General features: G+C 38.0%; 1 protein-coding gene across 7 annotated transcripts in view; it reads right to left on the reverse strand.

The window, feature by feature from the left end:
- Positions 1-21959, reverse strand: part of LOC122081718 (BEACH domain-containing protein C2-like) — a 91184-nt gene that overhangs the window by 64633 nt on the left and 4592 nt on the right. For 5 of the 7 annotated variants that reach the window (XR_006141173.1, XM_042648928.1, XM_042648927.1 and 2 more), the window contains 8 exons: positions 19239-20026; positions 17862-18671; positions 17271-17405; positions 13154-13258; positions 12389-12502; positions 6021-6097; positions 5137-5218; positions 2265-2597 (listed from right to left, as the gene is read on the reverse strand). Coding sequence is in view for 6 of the 7 variants with exons in the window: in XM_042648928.1 (XP_042504862.1) it covers positions 2265-2597; positions 5137-5218; positions 6021-6097; positions 12389-12502; positions 13154-13258; positions 17271-17405; positions 17862-18671; positions 19239-20026 (2444 nt within the window). In the remaining variant the exon portion in view is untranslated. The remainder of the gene's footprint in view (positions 1-2264; positions 2598-5136; positions 5219-6020; positions 6098-12388; positions 12503-13153; positions 13259-17270; positions 17406-17861; positions 18672-19238; positions 20027-21959) is intronic. The other 2 variants (XM_042648932.1, XM_042648930.1) reach the window with 1 other exon arrangement.

Here is a 21959-nt window from a genome sequence, read left to right on the forward strand (position 1 = left end):
ATATCGTATCGTATCGATGTGTATTGGTGGTGTATTGATGCATATCGGTATGTATTGTAGGATATATATCGATACGAAAGGATTTTAAAAATTTCATGTATCGTATCGATGTGTATCGTATCGGTCGGCTAAATTTAAGATACGTATCGGAGGGTATCGTATCGGTATCGGAGATACTTAAAACCATGATTGTATCTCGTTTAGGGCCAAGGCTGAGTATCGTGCAACCGCACAAGGAATTTGTGAGCTCATATGGCTTAAGAGAGCCTCTTGTGTGATCTTGGAGTCACTTTTGAAGATCTTATACGGTTTTACTGTGACAATAAGGCAGCTATCAGCATTGTTCACAGTCCTGTCAAGCATGACATTCAAACACATTGAGATCGACAGGCACTTTATCAAAGAAAAGCTCGAGCAACGGATGATTTGTATATCTTTTGTTAGTTATGTCGATCAGTTAGCTAATATGTTTACCAATGCTTTATTTTGTAAGGTGTTTTATCCTCTCGTATCCAAGTTGGGTATGTATGATATCTTTGCACCAACTTGAGGGGCAGTGTTGAGATAACCATGTTTATTGTGGTAATAACCATAGCTACCATGGTAATAACTTAGTTGTCTTAAACAAGGACGCTTAGTCAGTGACACCTTACTTATTTTATTTGTTATGATGTAAACTCATTATAAATAAAGCTGACCTCTGTCATTACTGAACAAGCTGAATCATTCCCTAAACCTTTAATTCTCAACTGAAACCTTATTTTAAGTAAACCTTTATATTGCAAGAAAGGTCACACAAAGTACCGGTTTGGATTTGCACCCTTAGTTGGCAATATACGCCGAACCTTATTGTACACCTTGTGTAATATTGCTTATTCTACACATTGTTTATTGCTTATTCTACACATTGTTTTAGTACTAGAAGACAAAAAAGGCAAGTAAAACTATAAAATTATGCACCATAAATGAAGAAACATAATATTGATTAAGTATTTATGAAAAAGTACAAAGTATTATTCTACACATTGTTTTAGTACTAGAAGACAAAAAAGGCAAGTAAAACTATAAAATTATGCACCATAAATGAAGAAACATAATATTGATTAAGTATTTATGAAAAAGTACAAAGTACATGTAACATAGATGAAAAAGTACATGTAAGATGTAACATAGACACCCGAGTCCCAACGATACAATATAATCTGCAAATACATGAGTACAAAGTACAAATAACAAAGTGTACTGAAATTAGTGAAATTTTGACCGAAAAATGGTGCCGGTCCCTTAATTTGCCTCTTGTTTCATCTCGGCCTTGTCAAAATCAGCGAAATTTAACCGAGATTTCAGTAAGTTTTTGACCTATGAGTATGAAGAGCCTCTAGACCTCTGGCTTACCTACAAGGTTCACTCAGTTTGAATATGGTAGCACTACCTAAAAGGGCTAGTAAGTTGAGTGCCATAGACTCATAGTAATTTCAATAGTTCTCTATGTTGTTCATATTGGCATATGTACCCGTCAAATTTTCTGCTCTTTTTAAAGGAGAAATCTATTGCACAGCTTCTGATGCAGATGGTAACAACCGCCAAAATGCTGGAAGTTGTGGGGCCCTCATAAAATATTCCAGGTCTGAATTTTAACTATACCAGTGCAAGCCGTTGGGCCTATTTAAAGTTAACTGAATGCTAGGTTCAGGATATGAACCCTAAAAGAACCTGGGTGAGAACAGGATGGAAGGTTGAGAAATTAAATATGGATAAGATAGCGTAAGAAAATTCCAACAGTAGATGATAGTAAACAGAAGAAACCCAATACTATGAATAAAATGCTGACAAAAGAAATCAAATATTATTGTGAAGAGATTTTTCTGTAGGAATGTATTTGTACTGCTATTCTATAGTTCTGTCTTTATGTGTAAACTATACATAAGTTATAGACATTAGTTGTGGACCTGTTTTTATTTGTAACTCATTGTGTGGAATATAAACCAAAGTTGTAACCATATAATCCAGACCTATCAATTCGTTGAAACAAATATCTAACAAATTATTTGTCCACTGGAATGCTACTTCCCTCTAAGGACACTAGTCACAACACAAAACCAATTCATTGTGCAAGTGATGGATGATTATTAACATTGGCAGCTTTAAGAAATGGTTCAAGAGAATCAGAACCACCACATGAAGGCAGTACCACAAGGAAACCAAAAATAACACACACGGCAAATCAATATCGATCACAAGAAAATGCTTAGAATAGAACATACATCAAGAGAGAGTCCACCAGAGTAGCTAGATAAGGATCTCTGAGTTCCTAGATCTTCAGAAGATTCTCCAGCGGTTCCGGCTAATGATTTTGAGCGACTACCAATGGTCAAAGCAGATGAACTGGGTGAAACAGGAGTATCAACAGAGTGCGAAGAAATGAATAGCTGACTTTGCAACCGTAAATGATCTTCAACAAGCATTAGAATAACTATTGCATTCTCTGCCAAAGCTACAGAAAGCTGAGCTGCAGTATCTGCTTCTGCTTTAGCATCTTTCGGTGGCAATCCTTTAATGGCAACACCAGCAGCTGCTGCTGAAATAACGTGAGTCTGCTGCAAAAGAAAAACTGGATGTAGTAATTATAGTAGATACATTTATCTTCTTTATCTGACAACAGAAGCTACTGAGTTGAGAAAGCAAGGACATGTTTCTCAACGCGGGCAGTAGCCTTTTTTTATGACACTAAAAAGAATGCTAATATCCAAGAAAGAAATTACAAATTAGAAATATATGTACATATTTTCATAAATGTACAAATGGGGTGATAACTACCCTAATTCACCAAAGCCTTATCCACACTGAATGGGTTCTGCAAAACAGATCCTGTTTCATCATTCAACACTATTTAGAAGCCCCTATTCAACTTACTTTACTTCCAGTTGCTGAACTGAGCTAAGTTTTCAGCAATAAGGTCTAAACTATCTGGCCTCTTCAAGAAGGGGGGGGGGGGGGGGGGGAAGGAATATTCCCATAAAAGTATGATTCTGACACAGTCCTTAGTTTCATTTTGGGGAAGTAGACAAAAAGGATCTGCTTGTTATATACCCTCTCAAAAGAATGATTTAGGTCAGTAGGTCCAACATTGGAAGGATCTTTTAATCCATGGGAGTCCATCAAAGGGCAGGGGTTTGGAGTATTCAGCAGTTGTGTGAATGAGTTTGCAGATCATGAGAATCAGCCTATCATGGACTTTATACCCTAGCAAAACGGGTCAAACTCTTGTGAAATTTTGGAATAATACACGTTAGGTTTTCTATCTAAGGCCCCATTTGTTTGACAGGAAAAAAGGGGAGGGAAATTTGTGGGGGTGGGTCCCACATGTTGTGGGTTGGGTTGGCAAGGGAAGAGAAGGGAAGGGAAGGAAATAATGAAATATGTAATTTTCAGTGGGGAAGGATTCTATGGGAAAAAGAGGAAATAAAGAGAGACACAAAAGCAACTTTCCCATGAATAGTGCCAAAGTACTTTGGAAGTGGGGTGGGAAAAAGTTGAGTGCCACATCAGTAAACAACAATAATTACATTTGAAGAACTAGTCCAGTAAGTTTCCCACCCCACTTATCCAAACACTCATGTTTGTGGTAGTTTGTGAGAAATAAGGACAAGTTTCCCATCCTTTTTTACCTTTTCCACTTTTCTCTGTCAAACAAACAGGGCCTAAAGTTCCATCATATTCATGCAGTTAAATTAATCCCCAAAACTTTTCGGTTGACTTTTCTCGTCTAAGAGGATGGAACGGCAACATAATGCAGTTGGCTGATATGTTCATCGGACTTATTGATTTCTCTTCCATGCAAGTTTCTCTAGCTATATTCCTTACAAGTTTACTACCTACATGCAAAACTTCCATGACAACTGACATTAGTTTGATATTTTTCTACATAGCTTTAATTGCCACTGCTTAGCTCAGGCCTATCTTTTGCATATTTGATTACTTCTCACTATTTGATTGCTGTTTAGGCCAATTTCTGTAAGGGTAATTCAATTATAGGCTTATAGCTAATGGGCTGGTCCCATAGGGCGAGAATTTCCCATCATAACATTCTATTCATGCCATTTAGGATAGTACTTTAGGGAAACTCTGTTCAGCAATATAAATCTCCAAGTGTGTGTGTGTGTGTGTGTGTGTGTGTGTGTGTGTGTGTGAGAGAGAGAGAACAGATCTTCAAAAGCCTCACAACTTACAGAGCACAAACAAGAACTATGAATACTCCTAAACAAGTATGAGTTTCTTAATTTCTTATGCCACCAAAAAGAATTTGACATTGCAGCAACTCATTAAATTTCCAATTAAAAGTTCTCAGCACTAAGGATAGGTTTCCAATCTATCAGATCAGTGCTGTACAAATAATACCAGCCATACGTTGTTATCATTTGCTTATACAAAGATATTGGGAAAAGCTTCCATCAGAGGCTAGTCACCATAACAAAAATATTCTTGGGACAAGAACTGTAGTGCCAACTGCCTTCACTGAAATTAATACCTGGTTGAATAGATCTCCAATTGCACTATTCCTATTCCAAAGTCCACAACCATGGTACCACTAACTGCATGCTTTCCCAATCATGTGAGAACTCATACTCGCACTATAAGCTCTCACAATCGGTTGCCCATCTTAGTGCCAAATCTCCACATAGCTTTGTCTTTAACCATATCCTCACAAGCCAAGGACACCTTGCCATTAAGGTCCACTTAATTACCAAGAGGAACTTAGGTGCATCTTCCTAACTCCTTAAGATCACATCCTTGTTATGACTGATGAGCCAACCCCAATGGCACTATTTAAAGAGATAGGACGTATCTAAGCATGTTCAAAAATGGAGCTTTCATCAATCTCTTTACATAAGGAAAAATACCATTCACTCTTTTCAACCACTGTTTATCTTTCTAGTATGTCCAGAACGAAGTTACAGTGTTTTTCTCAAGTTCTTTTTCTTTATACAACAAAACTGATGCAAGAAATTTTAAACACAAGCATTAAAGGAATCTAAACAAGAAGCTATTCCATGAACTTCACAAGTATTTCAAAAATGTCAAAATTATAGCTCAAATAAAGTGTTGACTAATGACAAGTAAAGAAGCAGAAACTACCTGAACCCGAAGTTCCCTAGCAGCGAAATCCAGCAAGCCACCCAAGAGCCTTCTCTTGAATATGGGCAGTGATTCTTCGCGTCTTTGAAATTCAACCAAACCAAGTAAGAGAATCAATCACGAAAGTGGGGAACTAATTAATAGATAATAGAGATAATATTTTCAATTAAGACAACCAAATTAAAGCAAGTGCTATAGTGCATCTATTTCCCCCACCCCCAACCCCTCGCCCGAAAAAAAATTCGAGTACTATAGTGCAGTTTATTTTCAAAGTGTATATTTACCTAATCAGTTCAAAAAAAAAATTCCAGACCACTGGCACAGCCTACCAGTGATCTCAGAATGTCAAATTTCAGATCCATCTAACAGTAGAAAACATTAAAAAAAAAAATGATAACATGTGCAGATCACCAAGGTGGATACACAGAATTTTGACCAAGTTAATCAAACCTTATTTCCGTTTTCATCAAAAAATTGTGAAATATCATTTTTCTAGGATTTGGCTCAGCCAATAAACTGTTATTTATTAGTGGATCAGTCTTAGGATCCACTTGTTATTCAAATCCGTTAACTTAGCCAACAAACTGTACAATGAGATGGTTATATCACCATCTGACAAGGACATGGGAAAAGCTTATTTATTTATTTACTTAGTCTATAGAAATACTAAAAGAACAATTTAATATGCTATTAATGAGATAAACATTACCTTTCCCAACTCATACATAAATACCGCAACCAATTCAATTATATTTCATGTTAACATTAAAGTGTTGGTGGAGATAGTGGCTTCCATGAGAATGAACTAAAGTTTATTTTTTTTAGCAAAAAAACTAGGAATAAAATAAACAAATCATAATGCCGATTACAATGAATAGAAGCACCTGATGCGATGGTCTCCTGTGCTAGATCCACCAACCATAGATAGCCATTCTGCACAATGAATTGTAGCTTCAATATCCTGTAAAAGAAAGGAGTGGCCAAACAATATAAAATAAATTGATAAATCAACAAATAAGCAACATGGACTACAATAAAGAAACAAAGAGTGGGGCACACATCATAAAGTTTAGTCCAATGGTGGAAGAAAAAATAATTATTTATACCAAAAAAGAAAGAGAAAAACATATCAAAAAATGATGTTTGATTGAGAGGAGAGAATGACTGCCTACAGTAACAGCCCTACTTTATTTATAATAAGTGAAATATTGTACAAGGACAAGAATTCCGTCATAGGACAAATTTACACTTATACAGTTATACCCAATTACTCCCATATTACAACACTCCCCTCAAGTTGGTGCATGATATCACACATGCGGTGACATGCCAACTTGCACACAATTGGATAAAACAACTTACTACTTAACCCTTTGGTAAAAACATCGGTTGATTGTTCTCCAGACTTGACAAAGGAATACAGATCAGACCTTGTTCCAAAATCTTTTTAATAAAATGACTCAATTTCCACATGTTTCCTACTATCGTGCTGAACTGGACTGTGCGCAGGCAGACTTACTATCACAGTATAGCATGATTAGTAATGGAACAGGGATCTCCAGATCTTTCAAAAGACTCTAGAGCCACATTAACTCGCAAATGCCATGAGAAATAGCTCAAAATTCAGCTTCAACACTAGACCGAGTAACAACAGCCTCTCTTACTCTTCCAAGTGACCAAATTGCCACCCCAAAAAGTACCATAGCCAATTGTAGGTCTCTGATCATTAGGAGAGCTGGCCCAATTGGCATATGTAAAGGCCACAACCCGCAGGTGACCATGGGAATAAAATAGAATATCCGTTTTCCGGGAGCAAATTTCAAATAGCGCTAGATACAATACACAACTTCTAAATGTGTGGAAAGAGGATCATGCATATATTGACTAACCAGGTTGACGACAAAGGCAATTTCTGGATGGGTATGGGATAGATAGATCAACTTCCCAACCAACCATTGATGCTGTCCCTTATCCACGGCATCACCATTCTTACTGTAGAGGTGAATATTGGCTTCAAGAGGGGTATCTGAAGGCTTACAACTAAGCATCCCTATCAAATAACAAGTCAAGCGTAATATTCCATTGAGCTAGAACGATACCTTTGGTGGAGTGGGAAACTTCAATGAAAAGAAAGTAGCGCAACTTGCCAAGGTCCTTAATCTCAAACTCTTGACCCAGGCAAGGATTAAATTATCGGTATCGATCGTCATATCAGTTGGCTAAATTTAAGATACGTATCGGAGATATGTTAAGATATGTTAAAGATCACCCAAGTAAACTTTAACACGTGAGATTTCCTCTGTGTCACTGTCAGTAACAACAACGGCGTCCACATAAACAATGAGGACGGCAGTCTTGGAATCATGGTTTCAAGTACCTCCGATACCGATACGATACCCTCCGATACGTATCTTAAATTTAGCCGATCGACACGATACACACCGATACGATACATTGAATTTTTAAAATCCTTTTGTATTAATATATATATCCTACGATACATACCGATATGCATCAATACACCACCGATACACATTGATACGATACGATATGCACCGATATGACTTTATGGAAAATATAAAATCGACGTGTAATGTACGTTTCGGTATGTATCGGTACGTATCAATGAGTATCAATGTGTAGTGATCGGTACATATCGGTGAGTATCGATATGCATTGATCGGTATGTATCGGTGAGTATCGGTATGTACCGATACAGTGCGCTACGGTCATATAATGGGCAAGATAGGTAATTTTTTTTAAAAAAATATGATTTTTTGAGGGGTTTTTGTTCCAAAGTTGTTACCAACCATATTTCTCTCTAACTAAAGTGGAAATCAAGATTGGGAACAAGGACTTTACATTTATGGGACAACTACGAACCTTGAATTCTTAGTGCGATACCCTCAATTTAGTGTTTATGCATAATACATGTTATCAATAGCTTTTTTTAACAAATTCTTTATGCAAAACTGTTTAAAAAAATGTTTCCTATCCATTTATATGTGTATCTTTAGCATATCTTAGCGTATCTCCGATACGATATGATACCCTTCGATACGTATCTTAATTTTGGCAAACCGATACGGTGACCGATACCGATACTTAAATCCTTGCTTGGAATCAGATTGCTTGATAAACAATCTATGAATCTGTGATCAACATGGCTTTGAGTGTAACCTACAAACATCATGCCTTTATGGAATCTCCCAAACCAAGCATGCAGGGATTGCTTTAGCCCATACAGTGCATGCTTGAGCTTGGAACTTTTTCCTTTAGTTTTCTCACAAGAGAATCCAAGAGGAACTTCCACATATACTTCTTCAAGTTCTCCATGAATAAATGCATTTTTTTACATCAAGCTATTGCAATTCCCATCCCAGATTCACTACACACGAAAGAATTGCATGGATGTCATTCATTTTTGCAATAGAAGCAAATGACTCTTGATAATCAAGACCATACGTCTGAATGAATCCTCTAGCGACCAGCCTGGCCTTGTATCAATCCACAGCGTCATCCATATTTTGCTTCACAGTAAATACCCACTTGTAGCTCACCGTTCTCTTGTGTGGAGGAAGACACGCCAAATCCAAAGTATCATTCTCCTTTAGAGCTTGCATCTCCTCAATAATGGCCGCCTTCCAACATGGGTCTATAAGAGCCTCGTTCTACTTCTATGGAAGAGAAACAGATGACAAAAGAGGATGCAAAAGCACGATATGAAGGGGAGAGAGAGATGTACGACACTACCTGAGTAATAGGGTGTTGGGTACAAGATCTCATCCCCTTACGGACAGCAATAGGTATGTCAAGAAATGGATCAAAAATTCCTGGAGACCCGGGGAAGAAATTACTAGATGGAGTGACACCTGGATCAGGAGGTGGCGGTTGACTATGTAGAGTTTATGGAGTTGTAGTGGTGTCTATTTTCTGCTCAAGATTCCAACAAACATACACTTTCACATTGGGCTGACCAGTGTCTTGGATCTCCCCCTGAACTGAAGGAACTAAGGGCAACTGAGCAAGAGGGTCTAAGAGATGAACAACAAGAGACAAAATCTACACGGAACAAATAGATAGCAAACTCAATAAAGACCACACCCATAGTAATAAACACATGACGAGACAAAGGATGGTAACACTTATAGCTCTTCTGAATAGTAGAGTAGCCAATGAACATACACTAGAGCCCCACAGATTGACTTCCAAGGAGATGGTGATTCCAGGCAAAGCAAACATAACCAAACACATTTACACCCATATTAAAACACATGAATATTAAATTATTGATAAAAAGGATAATATTCAAAATCTGGGTGAAGTCGTTCAATGAGTTCTTGTTTTAGATAGTCTATTAGCGCCCCTCCGGCCCTCCCCCCCACCCAAAAAAAAAAAAAAAGCAGCAGTTCAACCAACAATTTACAAAGTGCAAAACATATCCTAAGAATAGTAAAGAATGAGAGTTCTCCTTGTATAGACAAATGCTTTCAATAAGGCTTGCAATACACTAAACCAAGGCTAAAATTATCGGGTTTCAACCCTTGGGTAGACCGAAATTTCGGTCGAAATGTGAGAAATTTTGAGGAACTAGGGAATTTTTTTCCGATTTGGTGCAAACTTTGGATTTGACCCCCCAAAATTTTTTTTATTTATTTCTTTTTTTTTTTTTGCCTATTTTTTCTATACATCCTATTTTAGACATTTCTAACCCATTCACATAATCAGTTTCATGAAAAATAACACCTAAAGGCATATTTGTGGTGTTGACCAAAGTTAGCTAATGTACGTTGAGTCGTTGACTGAAACTATACTACATAAGTACATATATAAGTCACTAACTGAAAATGTGAATACATGATTAAAAGTTTAAAACAAACAAAACATAATGTAAAGGGTCTAAAATAAATAATAATATTACGTAATTGTGAGTATCTCTCAAGCCTCAAGTCTCAAGTCTCAACAGTCAACGTACATCGAGTAAATGTGTTGTAGGTAAATGTGTTTTTAAAAACAAGAAAAAAAATTAACATGCAAAAAAAAAAAAAGGGACACCATGAATGCAAAAATCAGGTCATTCTAACTAACATATAAAAATTTACATCATTCTACCATATTTCCAAGTATATTCTATAAAAAAAAAATGATTTTTAGGGAAGATGGTGGTACAGCTAGGTTATCCCTGCTTCTCCTAATTGTGTACGTGACAGAGCTGCAAGAAAATAATGGAAGAGGATAGACAGAGAAGAAGATAAGCGAGAGTTTCTTCGAGGGAACTCGACCTCCAATAGTTCCTTGGATCTTCAAATCATAGAGAGATATATCAGACAAACAATACGAACTTTGGAATGAAACTTCAAGCGTATCAGGTAAGACAAACTGACCTACCAAAGGGAGGGGTTGGGTTGATGACCAATGCGGAGACACAGCCACCAGCTCTATCTCTCGGGCTAGCAACTCAGCTATCCCTTCGCTCTGCCTTTCCCTTTCTCTTCCCATATATAAAGGCACCTCCCTTTTATTAATAACAATTCCCTTGATTACAAAATTGGAAACTCCCTGATGTAGGGGGTTCCTAGGTGACTAGGTTTCCTATAAGATTAACTAACTAGGTAGGGTAAACTCAAAGGACTTGGGTTGGACAGGATAGGGGAAACTCAGCAAACAAGATTGATATGCAAAATAAAGTGAGACTAATGAGCAATGTAACAATGAGCAATAATATTCTAAGAAGAAAAACACATAAACTCACTCAAGCGTCAAGGGGGAATATAGGATAGGGAACATAGCAGCAAGCAAAGTTAGGTTCTAACACTAGCCTATTAAGCACCAAAGATAGATAAGAATCCCATGTTATATATTCCAAAACCAGTCATGCTTGTAATAAGAAAATCAGCAACGTGACAACGTCTAAGGCAAACAGTGGGTAAATAAAGGTCAAACAATGGGCTAAAAGGGGGGGTTTAATGGAGAAGGATGAAGCAAATAATAAGGGAACAATGGGGGGGATGGGAAGGTTCAGTTCACTACTTACCTGCTGTCCAAGTTTGAGGAGTACAGAAGAAGACAACGTCCTCCAAGGATGAAAAAAGCTTGCTGTCCACGCTGTTGTTGATGAAGAAAATCCAGTGGGTGTTTCAACAGTTCTTGGTTAATTGTAGGAGAGACCAGCAGCAGCCAAGTTATCGAAGAGGAGATCAACTGCAGCCCAGTTACTGTAGAAGAGATCAGCAGCAGCCCAGTTATTGAAGAGGAGATCAGCAGCAGCCCAGGTGGGGTCTATCCAAGGATTATGGCCTTCAGTTGTTGCGAGCAGTGGCTGCAATAGTGCAGCAGCAGTTGAGGGAGATAGAGGCAGCGAAAGCGAGAAAGGGAATGGAAGAGAAAGTCGTGAGAGAGAGGGGAGAGAGAGAGAGAGAGAGAAAGAAATCGAGAAAGCAGGTGAAAGTGAGAGGAGATCGTGAGAGAGAGAAGGGCGACAGCTTTTGGCATACAAATTTTATTCATTGATGAAAAAAAACGATGGCCAATGGCCTTACACTTAAATTGAATAAAACTTCCAAAAATAAAAAAGATATTTAGAAACTCAATTACTTGAAATAATAAACTACCTAATAGACCAATAGAAAGAAATCCTAGTTTCCTAATTATTTAAAACAGTCAAATAATACTAGAACTAAAGCAGAATAAAATAAGATTTGGTGGGGTCCACACGATCTGCCGAATGGGTCTCTTTCCTTCTTCTTTCTTCTTCTTTCTTCCTTCTTCTTTCTTGTTTAACCCTAATCCTCCAACCACAAAGATGGGTCATGTGGTTGGTCTTCTTCTTCTTTCGGCTGTACACCTTGATGTCCCCATCACTCCCCCTTGGCTGTTGGAGAGTAATTACAAAATAGCAACTAATTTCACTATTATTTTAATAATATGTAGTTCCCTTCTGTTGAAACAAACAAAGATGCTCGTTTCTATGAAGAAAAACTAGAACAAAAGTAACCACCATTTAAACAGTGAACAATGGTCAATGTCCAGGACTTCTCCATGAATTTCAAATTTAACACTGAAAATGAAGTAACGGAACATTCAAGGTAGTAACCAAATTACCAAACCACTTATCAAGTACTGGCAACCAAGTAGGAATGTGAAAAACTATAACAGATTCAAAGGATATGAAAGACTACCAGAAGTGAAAATATTAAACGGCCAACAGCAAAAGGAAATAAATCACAAAATGCAAAGAAGAAATAATTCTAACCTTCCAGCCATCCTTCTCTTGCATTGAATGCTCTAACATGATTATGAGGAAATTATGTACAATGTCCTCTATGTCACCAAGGCTTGCACCATTTGAACATTTGGTCGGACCCATCTGTAGGAGCGAGCAATTCAGTTAGTATAACAAGGGATATACACATACGCACATATATATATATGGTGAAATATTATTGCCATAAGAGTCAGTTACTTTTCTGAACCTCACAAGTCATATATTCTGCCACATGGACAGATGAAGTGTCCATTCCGATAATTGGATAGAAAGGATATGGTCTAGATTAACCATGTGCAAATTTCAAAGTCTAATTCAATAAATAGCCCCTACTATTGGCATGCATCCTGTGCATGTCCTTGCATGTGTACCAGTAATCTAAACATTACCATGTACTCTCCCGAATCTGAGCAGGAATCGAAATTTAACAAGGATAGACCATAAAAATGAGTTGCTTAGATCTGTCGTGACTTCTAAAACCTTCATAAACTGTTGTGACACCAATAACTACCCTATTAAAGGATTTGCCCACCCCCCCAACCCCCCGCTATCCTGATGATAGATCGCTGGGAAAGGCATTCTGCAAGCATAATTGAGTTGTTTTGGGCCGGGGTCTGAAACATACGATTTCCTAGGAATCATGTTTCATAATTGCAAATCATTTCATGTTTCAAAAGGCACAGCATTTTGGATTAACTGATAGGGAACATCACAAAAATAACATCAGATTGGGGACAGAACCATAGTTTGTACCTCACAATTGGAAATAAGAACCTCCAAGATCCAATCTGGCCATTCTTCCATTTTTGTAAGACTGATTCTGTTTTCTGGATGACTGCAAGCCAAAAACAGAAGATCCTGAAATCATATAGAAAAGAAGAGTTCAGAAGCTAAAACTTAGAAATTCAAAAGGCTATCAGTATGTAAAAAGAGAGAAAATTGATTTAAAAAAATAACGATATTAAAAATAACAAAATTTTCAAGCAAATCGATCCACGTCTGAAAACATATGTGAACCATACTACAACTTACTGGATGACCACCATTGAAGTCGCCCAAATTAATATCCCACTATTCCCTTAATATGCTAGCCAAAGTGAAGCATAACCAAGCAAGCTTCAGTTGATGGTTTCCAATTGTCGCTCCCTTTATAAGCTAGCCAAGGCACTGGTCCATCTACTACTACTGCAACTTCTAGCGGATCTCCTCCACATTGGCACTTTCATCTTGGTCATCCCTCATTGTCCAAGCTTTAGTTGATGGTTTCCAGTTGTCGTTCCCTTTCTCGTATTGAGTGTGAAGCCTGTGAAGGGAAGCTGGGTAGCTAGCCTGAGCGATAGAGCTAGTTGTGTCTTCGGCATTGGTTAGTCATAGTTCCTCTTTATTTTCGTTAGTTCATGTTGATGGTTCCCAGTTGAGAACGACACAACTAGCTCAGTGTCTTGTGTCTCATAGTTCCACTTTATTTTAGTTAGTTCATTTTGATATCAGGGGCCCCTGTCGTGCCGGTGATAGATTAGGATTTTCTTATTTTGTCAGTTTTTTTTTTTTAATGACCATTCTCGCTTGACGTGGATCTACTTGTTAAAGGATTTGTCACATTTTCTATCTGCGTTCAAAAAAATTTATCAGGATATAAAAAATCAATTTGATATTTCTATTAAATTTTCCAATCTGACAATGCACTTGAATATACTCGGGAAAAAATCTCTGAGTTGTTTATCTACTGGCATGATTTATCAAACCAGTTATGCATATACAAGTTGCCCGATCCATTATGATTCACATACATCTTCCCAAACAATTTTAGTACAATGCGGTTCTTACTATTTGTTATCTTATTAATCACATGCCCTCTTCTGTTTTAGATAATCCTCCTCCCTTTTCTGTTTTATATCCCCATGATTCCTTGTTTAGTCTTATGCATCGTTTCTTTGGTTGCGTTTGTCTTGTACACATTCTACACACCCACATTAATAAATTCTCCTTGGGCTGTGAAGTGTATATTTCTTGGTTATTCTATACTCAAAAGGGTACAACTGTACAAGCTCTATGACCCTATTTCTCATCGAAAATTTGTCAGTGCTGATGTTACTTTCTTTGGAAGTATTGTTTATTATTATACACCCATTTCTCCTCTAACTTTGTCTAAAGCTCCTACTCCTGAACCACCTCTTCCAGTTCTTATCTCTATTAATGATGCTTCTACTATGTCGGTTACTACTACTCCACTACAGGTGTATTAGTGGCGTCAGAAGAACGCGCCACCATCCTCCACTACCGGCACTGCTCTGCCCCTCATCCAGCTGGATCTTGGTACCAAGGTTCCTCTGACTTACCTATTGCACTTCAGAAAGGTATACGCTCTTGTACTAAAAAATCCAAATCTGCCTATCCTACTGAACAATATGTGACTATTTCTCACCTTCCATTTTCTCTGTATAATCTTGCTTTTTTCTTGTCCACTATCTTTGTTCACAAATCTCACCATGAGGCTTTATCTAATCCTAGGTGGAAACTGGCTATGGACGAGGAAATGGATGCCTTGTTATCTCGTCAAACATAAACTCTTGTGGATTTACTTCCTGGTAAGGATCTTGTGTGTTGTCAATGGGTGTACACTATTAAATATAATCTTGATGGTTCTGTTGAGCACCTTAAAGCATAGTTGGTAGCCAAAGGATATACTAAGACTTATAGTGTGGACTGTTTTGAAACATTGTCTCAGGTGACCCGATTGAATTTTGTTCATGTTCTCATCTCCTTGGCCATCAATCTGGATTGGCATTAGATAGATCTCAAAAATGCTTTTTGTATGGAAATCTTCAGGAAGAAGTTTATATGGAGCAACCTCCAGGGTATATTGCTCAGGGGGAGAATTCTAGTAAAGAATGTGAACTTCACAAGGCTATCTATGGATTAAAGCAGTCATCACGTGCGTCGTTCAACAATTTAGTTTTGTTATTATTCGTTGTGGATTCTCACAATACTACTCAGATCACTTCGTGTTTGTATAATTAGAATGTAAAGATGGAAGGAGAAACAAGAGAATGAGAGAATGGAGGGTTGGAGAAAAAGAAGATAACATTGGAATGTTGTGTGTAGAGAAAAGATTCTCTACCACATATATTATTTCACTAACAAGATTTAAATAATTACATAAACCACCCTAGGGAAGGAAAAGAGAAAAATAAAAAATACAATAAGTGACAAGAATATAAAAAACTTGACCCTAAAGTATCCTTATTACATAAAATCTAATATGTACGGCGCCAGAAGTCCTAGATTATTGTTCTTGTTGTCTAATATAACTTGGGTGTTCTTCGGTATTTTCTTGGCATTGAAGTCCTTCGAAGTAAGATTTATCTGAGACAAGCATGCTTGCTTCTAAACCTGTTGATATTCCCATGGATCCTCAACAGAAGTTTGTTTCCACTAATGGTGAAGACTTTGAAGACAAACACCAGTATAGGAGACTAGTGAGAAAACTTTTCTACCTTAATGTCACTAGACCAGATTTATCATTTGCTTAATGTCACTAGACCAGATAAATCATTTGTTGTTGGTGTTTTTAGTCAATCCATGCAATCTCTGAAGAAGGTTCACTAGGAGGCAGCTTGCCGTATCTTGAAGTACACAAAGGGGGTTACAAGAAAGGGGCTTTTCTATCGTCCACACATTAGAGTGTTAATTTAGTAGGTTTTTAATGTTGATTGGGCAGGTGCCAATGGTGACAGGCATTCAACCACGGATATTGCACATTTGTGGGTGGTAACCTTGTCACTTGGCAAAGCAAGAAATAGACTACAGTTGTTTTTCAAAGACTGGAGCCTTGCGACATTCATGAGAGAAAGAAGAAAGAGGACTAGACTACCACTCAGCAGCCACCCATAAAGGATGGCTGACATGAATATCGATGAATGTCTTTGATAATTAAGGCCTTTCAGGCAATGGGCAAGTATTAATGTTGTGGGGTGGTAGAGTGGTTCCAGCATTTTATGGTCCTATTAAACAACGTCATTCCATAATAGGTGAACTCGTAGCAGTTAGAAAAGAATCAGATTATTGGTTGAGAATGGCTGGTCCAATGTATTATTGGAAGAGGATTCCGTATATGTGATCAGACGAATTCGAAAAATGTGAGGGAGCCCGTGGTGTTATGCTTAATTATTAAGATCCATTAGGGAATTGGCTTCCAATATGCACATTAAAATGCAATGGCGGCCAAGAAATGCCAATGAGATTGCAGATGACATGGCTATGCAAGTGCAGGGATCCAGCCATCCGGTATCTATGGGAGTCTATTCCTTCGTAAAGGTGTAATCAATCTTACTTGTATCAGGTATGGGGTTTGATATTGTGGATTGGCCCCTAGCTCCAAGTCAGTTGCCAGCATGAAAGACCAAAGTGTCTTCCCTCTGTTACTGCAAGAAAAACCTTTACAAGTTGCGACCAGCAAGGACAGGGACTGCATAAATTTCCGTTGTCAATCATTCTTTCTGTAAGGACAGGGCAGGGGTCTGTTCTCATAAAACTCTGCAAACATTGCATATAAATTCTCCCTCAAAAGCACCCACAAACATCATTCCCTAGCAAGTGGTCCAATATGCAATCTTGAAAGATGGTTGAAGTTTGGCATCTTTTGCCATAATAATCATTTGAGTTTGGTCCACAGGGAAAAGGTAATGAAAAGGGGAAATTCAATAGACTAAGGCCACCACTTCAAATCAAAATGAATCTAAGCAACATAACCACTGGGCAAAGCACAACTCAGTAGGTAACTAGAAGGTCCTTGGGCCATTACATACAAATAAGGAAACATGCCAAGAGAAATTTTCCATAAAAGCATGGCAAGGCATAAAGATGTTACCTGTAATGCCTGAATTTGGAATGCCCTAGAAGCATATGGTAGTGAACGGAGAAGAACCAACAAAATTTGAAGATGTTCAAAACGATGAACAGAATCATAAAGGTTTAGCACATCATCTGTTGAAGATGCATTTATCTGAGAGAGAATATACATATATAAGTCCACGCAGAACACAGAAAACTATACCTAACAAAAGCCAACAGGATCAGAAATAAATGCTCATCACACACATACCCAAAAAGGAATAAATAAGAAGGAAACAGAGAGAAAAAGAAGTATTGTCTGCATTTGAATTTCATTTCACCATGCTTGTTAATTACACATCTATGTTTTGGCTGGAAAAGTAATTCAAATGTAAACTGCTAAATACACATAGAGCAAGTTTACATGTTTGATATTTGTATAGGAGTCAAATAGCCAGGCTGGGACTAGCATCCGTTAAATTTGGATAGACCCAGCCCCAAGACCAGCCTGAGTACAAATTCGGGCACAAACTTCATGGGCTTGTGATATTGTATTGATCTCTTATATTAACATTAACAAAAGCCATAACAGAAATGAAACAACAGGGTGAACAGTGCAGGGGCATACCGAAGCGCCAAATAAAGCCATGTAGACATTGCTAGTCATAAGCCTCTCAGGTGCCGCTTGAAAAGCCTTTTGCAAAGCAAAAAGGAGAAGAGAAACTTTGTCACTGAACATAGTACCACCTCCATCATGCAACCCATTACCCATCACGTAAGTAGTAATATTTTGAGGTTCATGGGGACCAAATTTCAGATGCCCAGATGATATTAGTGCACCCAGCAGATTGATGATCCTGACAACAATTCCATCATCATTGTCAATGTTATAAACATTATTCCTAGCACTCTCAGCACTAATTGAAATACTAATACCAGCAAGATTCTTCACAAATAGGTTCTCAGTGTCAGACGCCATTCTTCCAAAGTTTCTATCAATGGACTGTGACTCAAAACCTTCATGTAAAATTGTTTCATTTTCCTCTAGAGATTCCAGACTGTCTTCGTGACTTTTTTCTTGTACCATACCAGTATTAAGTCCAGAACCCTGATGCGACAAACTAACATCTTCCTTAATCTTAGACCCTACCATACCAGTATCAAGTCCAGAACCCTGATGTGACAAACTACCATCCTCTTTAATATTAGAACCTACGATAACAGTATCAAGTCCAGAACCCTGATGTGGCAAACTACCATCCTCCTTAATCTTAGAACCTTCTGAAATACAATGGTTACCAGCTTTTGCTTCCCTTTGCAAGAGGACAAGAAGTGTTTCTACCCCTCCACATGTTATAAATGAATCTGCAAATGTCTGAGCTCTAGATTTATTTGGCTGTACCACCAATCTGTAGATCAGGTGCAACACCCTGGCAACCTAGAAAAGCACACCAATAATGAACTTGTTCTCATCAAAAGTCCCACAAAATTCAATATAGAAATAATCAAAAAAATTAACCTAATAAAATTTTGGAGAAGTTTGGATATGCACAAGAGAGCCTTAACTTCACATTAATAGAACATATGACAATGAAGAAAATAATGGCTGAACCTGAAAGTATTCTTCCTAGAAGAAAAGAATCTATAAATGCTATATTCCAAATAATGAAATTTAAAGGTTAAATTGTCAAACATAGTGATGCCCCCCTTCTCACTTACCCACAGAGTAGAATAGTGAAACAGGATTCATGTAACCACTGGTATATACTTGGAAGAAGTCCCCATTGAATTAAGTTGATGCCAGCCTTAATCACCCACATTTATGTGATAGAATAACATGGCCATTTTTAAAGGAGGACTCAAAAGCCAAAGATCTTAACTAAAAATTGCTAGTGATAAAAGGAAAAGAAGGAGAGGATATCAGCATTGTGATAAATATATATATATGAACCAACTGTATATTTATTCCGTGTCAGGGAATCTTATGTTGGAAAATATATGTTACCTGATTAGGTTGTGGACAGTCAATAACAAATCCAATTAAACATTGGACATCTTGAACAGCTAAAGAGGGAGGTGCTGCTCCCAGTAGGAGTTCAATAACCACCAAGAGTTCATCAACCAAAGCATTCACTTCGCCAACAGGACGTTGCGCCTCATTCAATGAAAAAGTATCAACAGAATCCTTTTCACGAATGATCCAATAGCATCTACGGCATCCATCAAGGAGTATCTGGATGGCATTTGCATCTCGCATTGCCGATGACTCAGTGAAAACCATGTCTGCAAGTGATGAGAGTAGCTTCTTCCGTAATCCATAGTTGCATAAGCTCCATATTTTCAGATCCAACAGCAAGGTCTGAAACAGCTGCACCTTGAGATCATAATTGTTTTTCTGAGATTGACATAGAGAGACAATTGCTGCCACAAGTTCCTCATCTCTAACCCCATTTTGCTTTCCAAGATCCAAAGAAGACAAAGTTTGCAGCAAATATTTTAATATTCTCGACAAAACCTCAGGCCCCCTTGTCCAACATAACTCCTCGTTATTTCCAGGATGTTGAACGGCAATAGTAATAATTCTAAAAATTGGAGCAGCAAGAGAAGCTGTAGCTAAAGACAACGGAAAATTCCCATGTTGTGGTTCCAAGGTATCATTTTGAACATAGCCTACTGTGAGTGGAAGTAAAGACATGGGTCCTCCATAGCCCATGGCCCACAAGGACTCCACAGGACGCATTCGTGTAGCAACATGAACTTGCCCAAGAACCTCTGCAGTCCTATGGTGTGTTCCTGGAACATTAGAAGATGAATTCAATAACAAAAAGATGCACTCTTCAAAAACCTTGAGAAGATGATGAATATAAGAGAAACAGTTAACAAATTTCTCATATGAATTATAACTTAAGTGCACTAACCAATATCAGTAAGAGACAAGAAGTTCCAATAGCAGAACTATTTTCAGTCGGAGATTATAATTTATAATCAATCAAAATATTTAAAATCAAATTGTAAAATTCTAATATATAATGAATCAAGATCAAGCACCACCCAAAGAAAGGTCTCTTCTCTACAACAGTCGCACATATTCCTCTTTTTTTTTTTTTTTTTTAATGGAATCACTTCAAATAGTTTTAATAAACCCAAAAGCATTTGAAGTAGGCAAAGAGGACCATAGGATTTATTTTTACAGGTGGGGACGATTACAATTCAAAATTATTCTACGTGCAGAAATCAGTAAGAGATATAATAGAGCTTGATATATAATCCAGATAAAATATAGATTACAGAAATTATTTTCATAACAAAATAGCAAAACTATCACATCAGCTCCCATATATATAACAAGTTATTGCAGTAGTTATATTCATTTCTGTGGTGTACCATAAAAGCATGAGATGTAAGGTCACTCCACTGAGACAGTGGTCGCGAGTTCGAGTTGGAAACAGCCTCGCGGAAAGTAGGGGTAAGGCTGCATACATTATGACCCTTGTCACCCTCCCTAGACCCTGCAGTGTCAGGACCCTCATTCACTGGGTTTGCCCCTTTTTTTTACCGTAGAAGCACAAGATGTCTATTTAAACCAAGCAAGCTAAGAAGCAAATTGGTATGGCCCGATCAATAACAAGCTCTGAGAAAATTCGTTTGAGGTGGTATGGTCATGTTCAACGGAGACGTCCCAATAAGGAAGAGTGATCAGTGATCTTTCCCCACACCCCATCCCCCCTGGCCACTGAGGTAGAGCCGTAGAGGTAATTTAGTCGCCTTCTGGCCTCTTCAGCTCCTCATCTTGGGATCCAATTCGCTCTCACAACCCTCTCGCACCTTGACGTAAGATTGTTTGGTTTAAAAACCACATTCCCTAGCATAGCTTAACTATTTGGGGAGCACTCTCCAACTATCTCCCCACCCAATCCTTTCTACTTTATCGTCAGATCAATGTCCATCCGGCTAGCTACCTCGGTTGAAATGGGATTAAAGACCCCGATCATCTATTCTTCAACTACTCTTTTTTTCCTCCATCTAGAAAAAGTCCTCAATTACTGTTGGCCTGGTAGGAGAAGAATTTTACCCCTTAACAGGGAATGGATCTGGGTTGACATAACCTACACTGGTACTACCATCTGGGATGTTGTTGGTAAGCTTGCTTTTTGAGCCACCATCAACCACACATGAACGAAAAGAAATCTCAGAAGATGGACATCCAAATCTCGCTCATTCTTTTCCCATGATTTGGAACGCTATCCTTTTTATGTTAGTGTCAAGCTCCATTCACTCCCCTCACAACTTGTTCGTGATTCTCCAAGGAATAGTCTAATTGTTGCCTCCTGGGATCTCCCCCATATACTCATTCTCATGCCTGTTTGTAGGGGTGTCAATTGGTCGGTCCAGCTTGGTTTCGGTTAGGGTTGAGTAGGTTTCGGTGTGGGAAAGCTTAAACCGAAACCGAACCAATAAAGAAATTCCGGTTTCGGTTTGGTTTCTGTTTCGGTTTCGGTGCGGTTTGGTTTCAGTTTGTCTTCGGTTTCTTAAATCGATTTATAACCGGGTTGGTTTTGGTTTTTCGTCCAGTTTGGATTCGACTTTCCATACAAATATATACAAAACTATGCAAATTTTGATTTTTTTAATGAATTTTGGAGTGTTTCGGTTTCTTACCGGTTTGGTTTCAGTTTCGGTCAGGGTTTTGAGCCGGTTTCGATTTTGTTTCGGGTTCATCCGGTTT

This window comes from Macadamia integrifolia, chromosome 6, assembly GCF_013358625.1.
Source record: "Macadamia integrifolia cultivar HAES 741 chromosome 6, SCU_Mint_v3, whole genome shotgun sequence".
NCBI classification, from domain to species: Eukaryota; Viridiplantae; Streptophyta; class Magnoliopsida; order Proteales; family Proteaceae; genus Macadamia; species Macadamia integrifolia.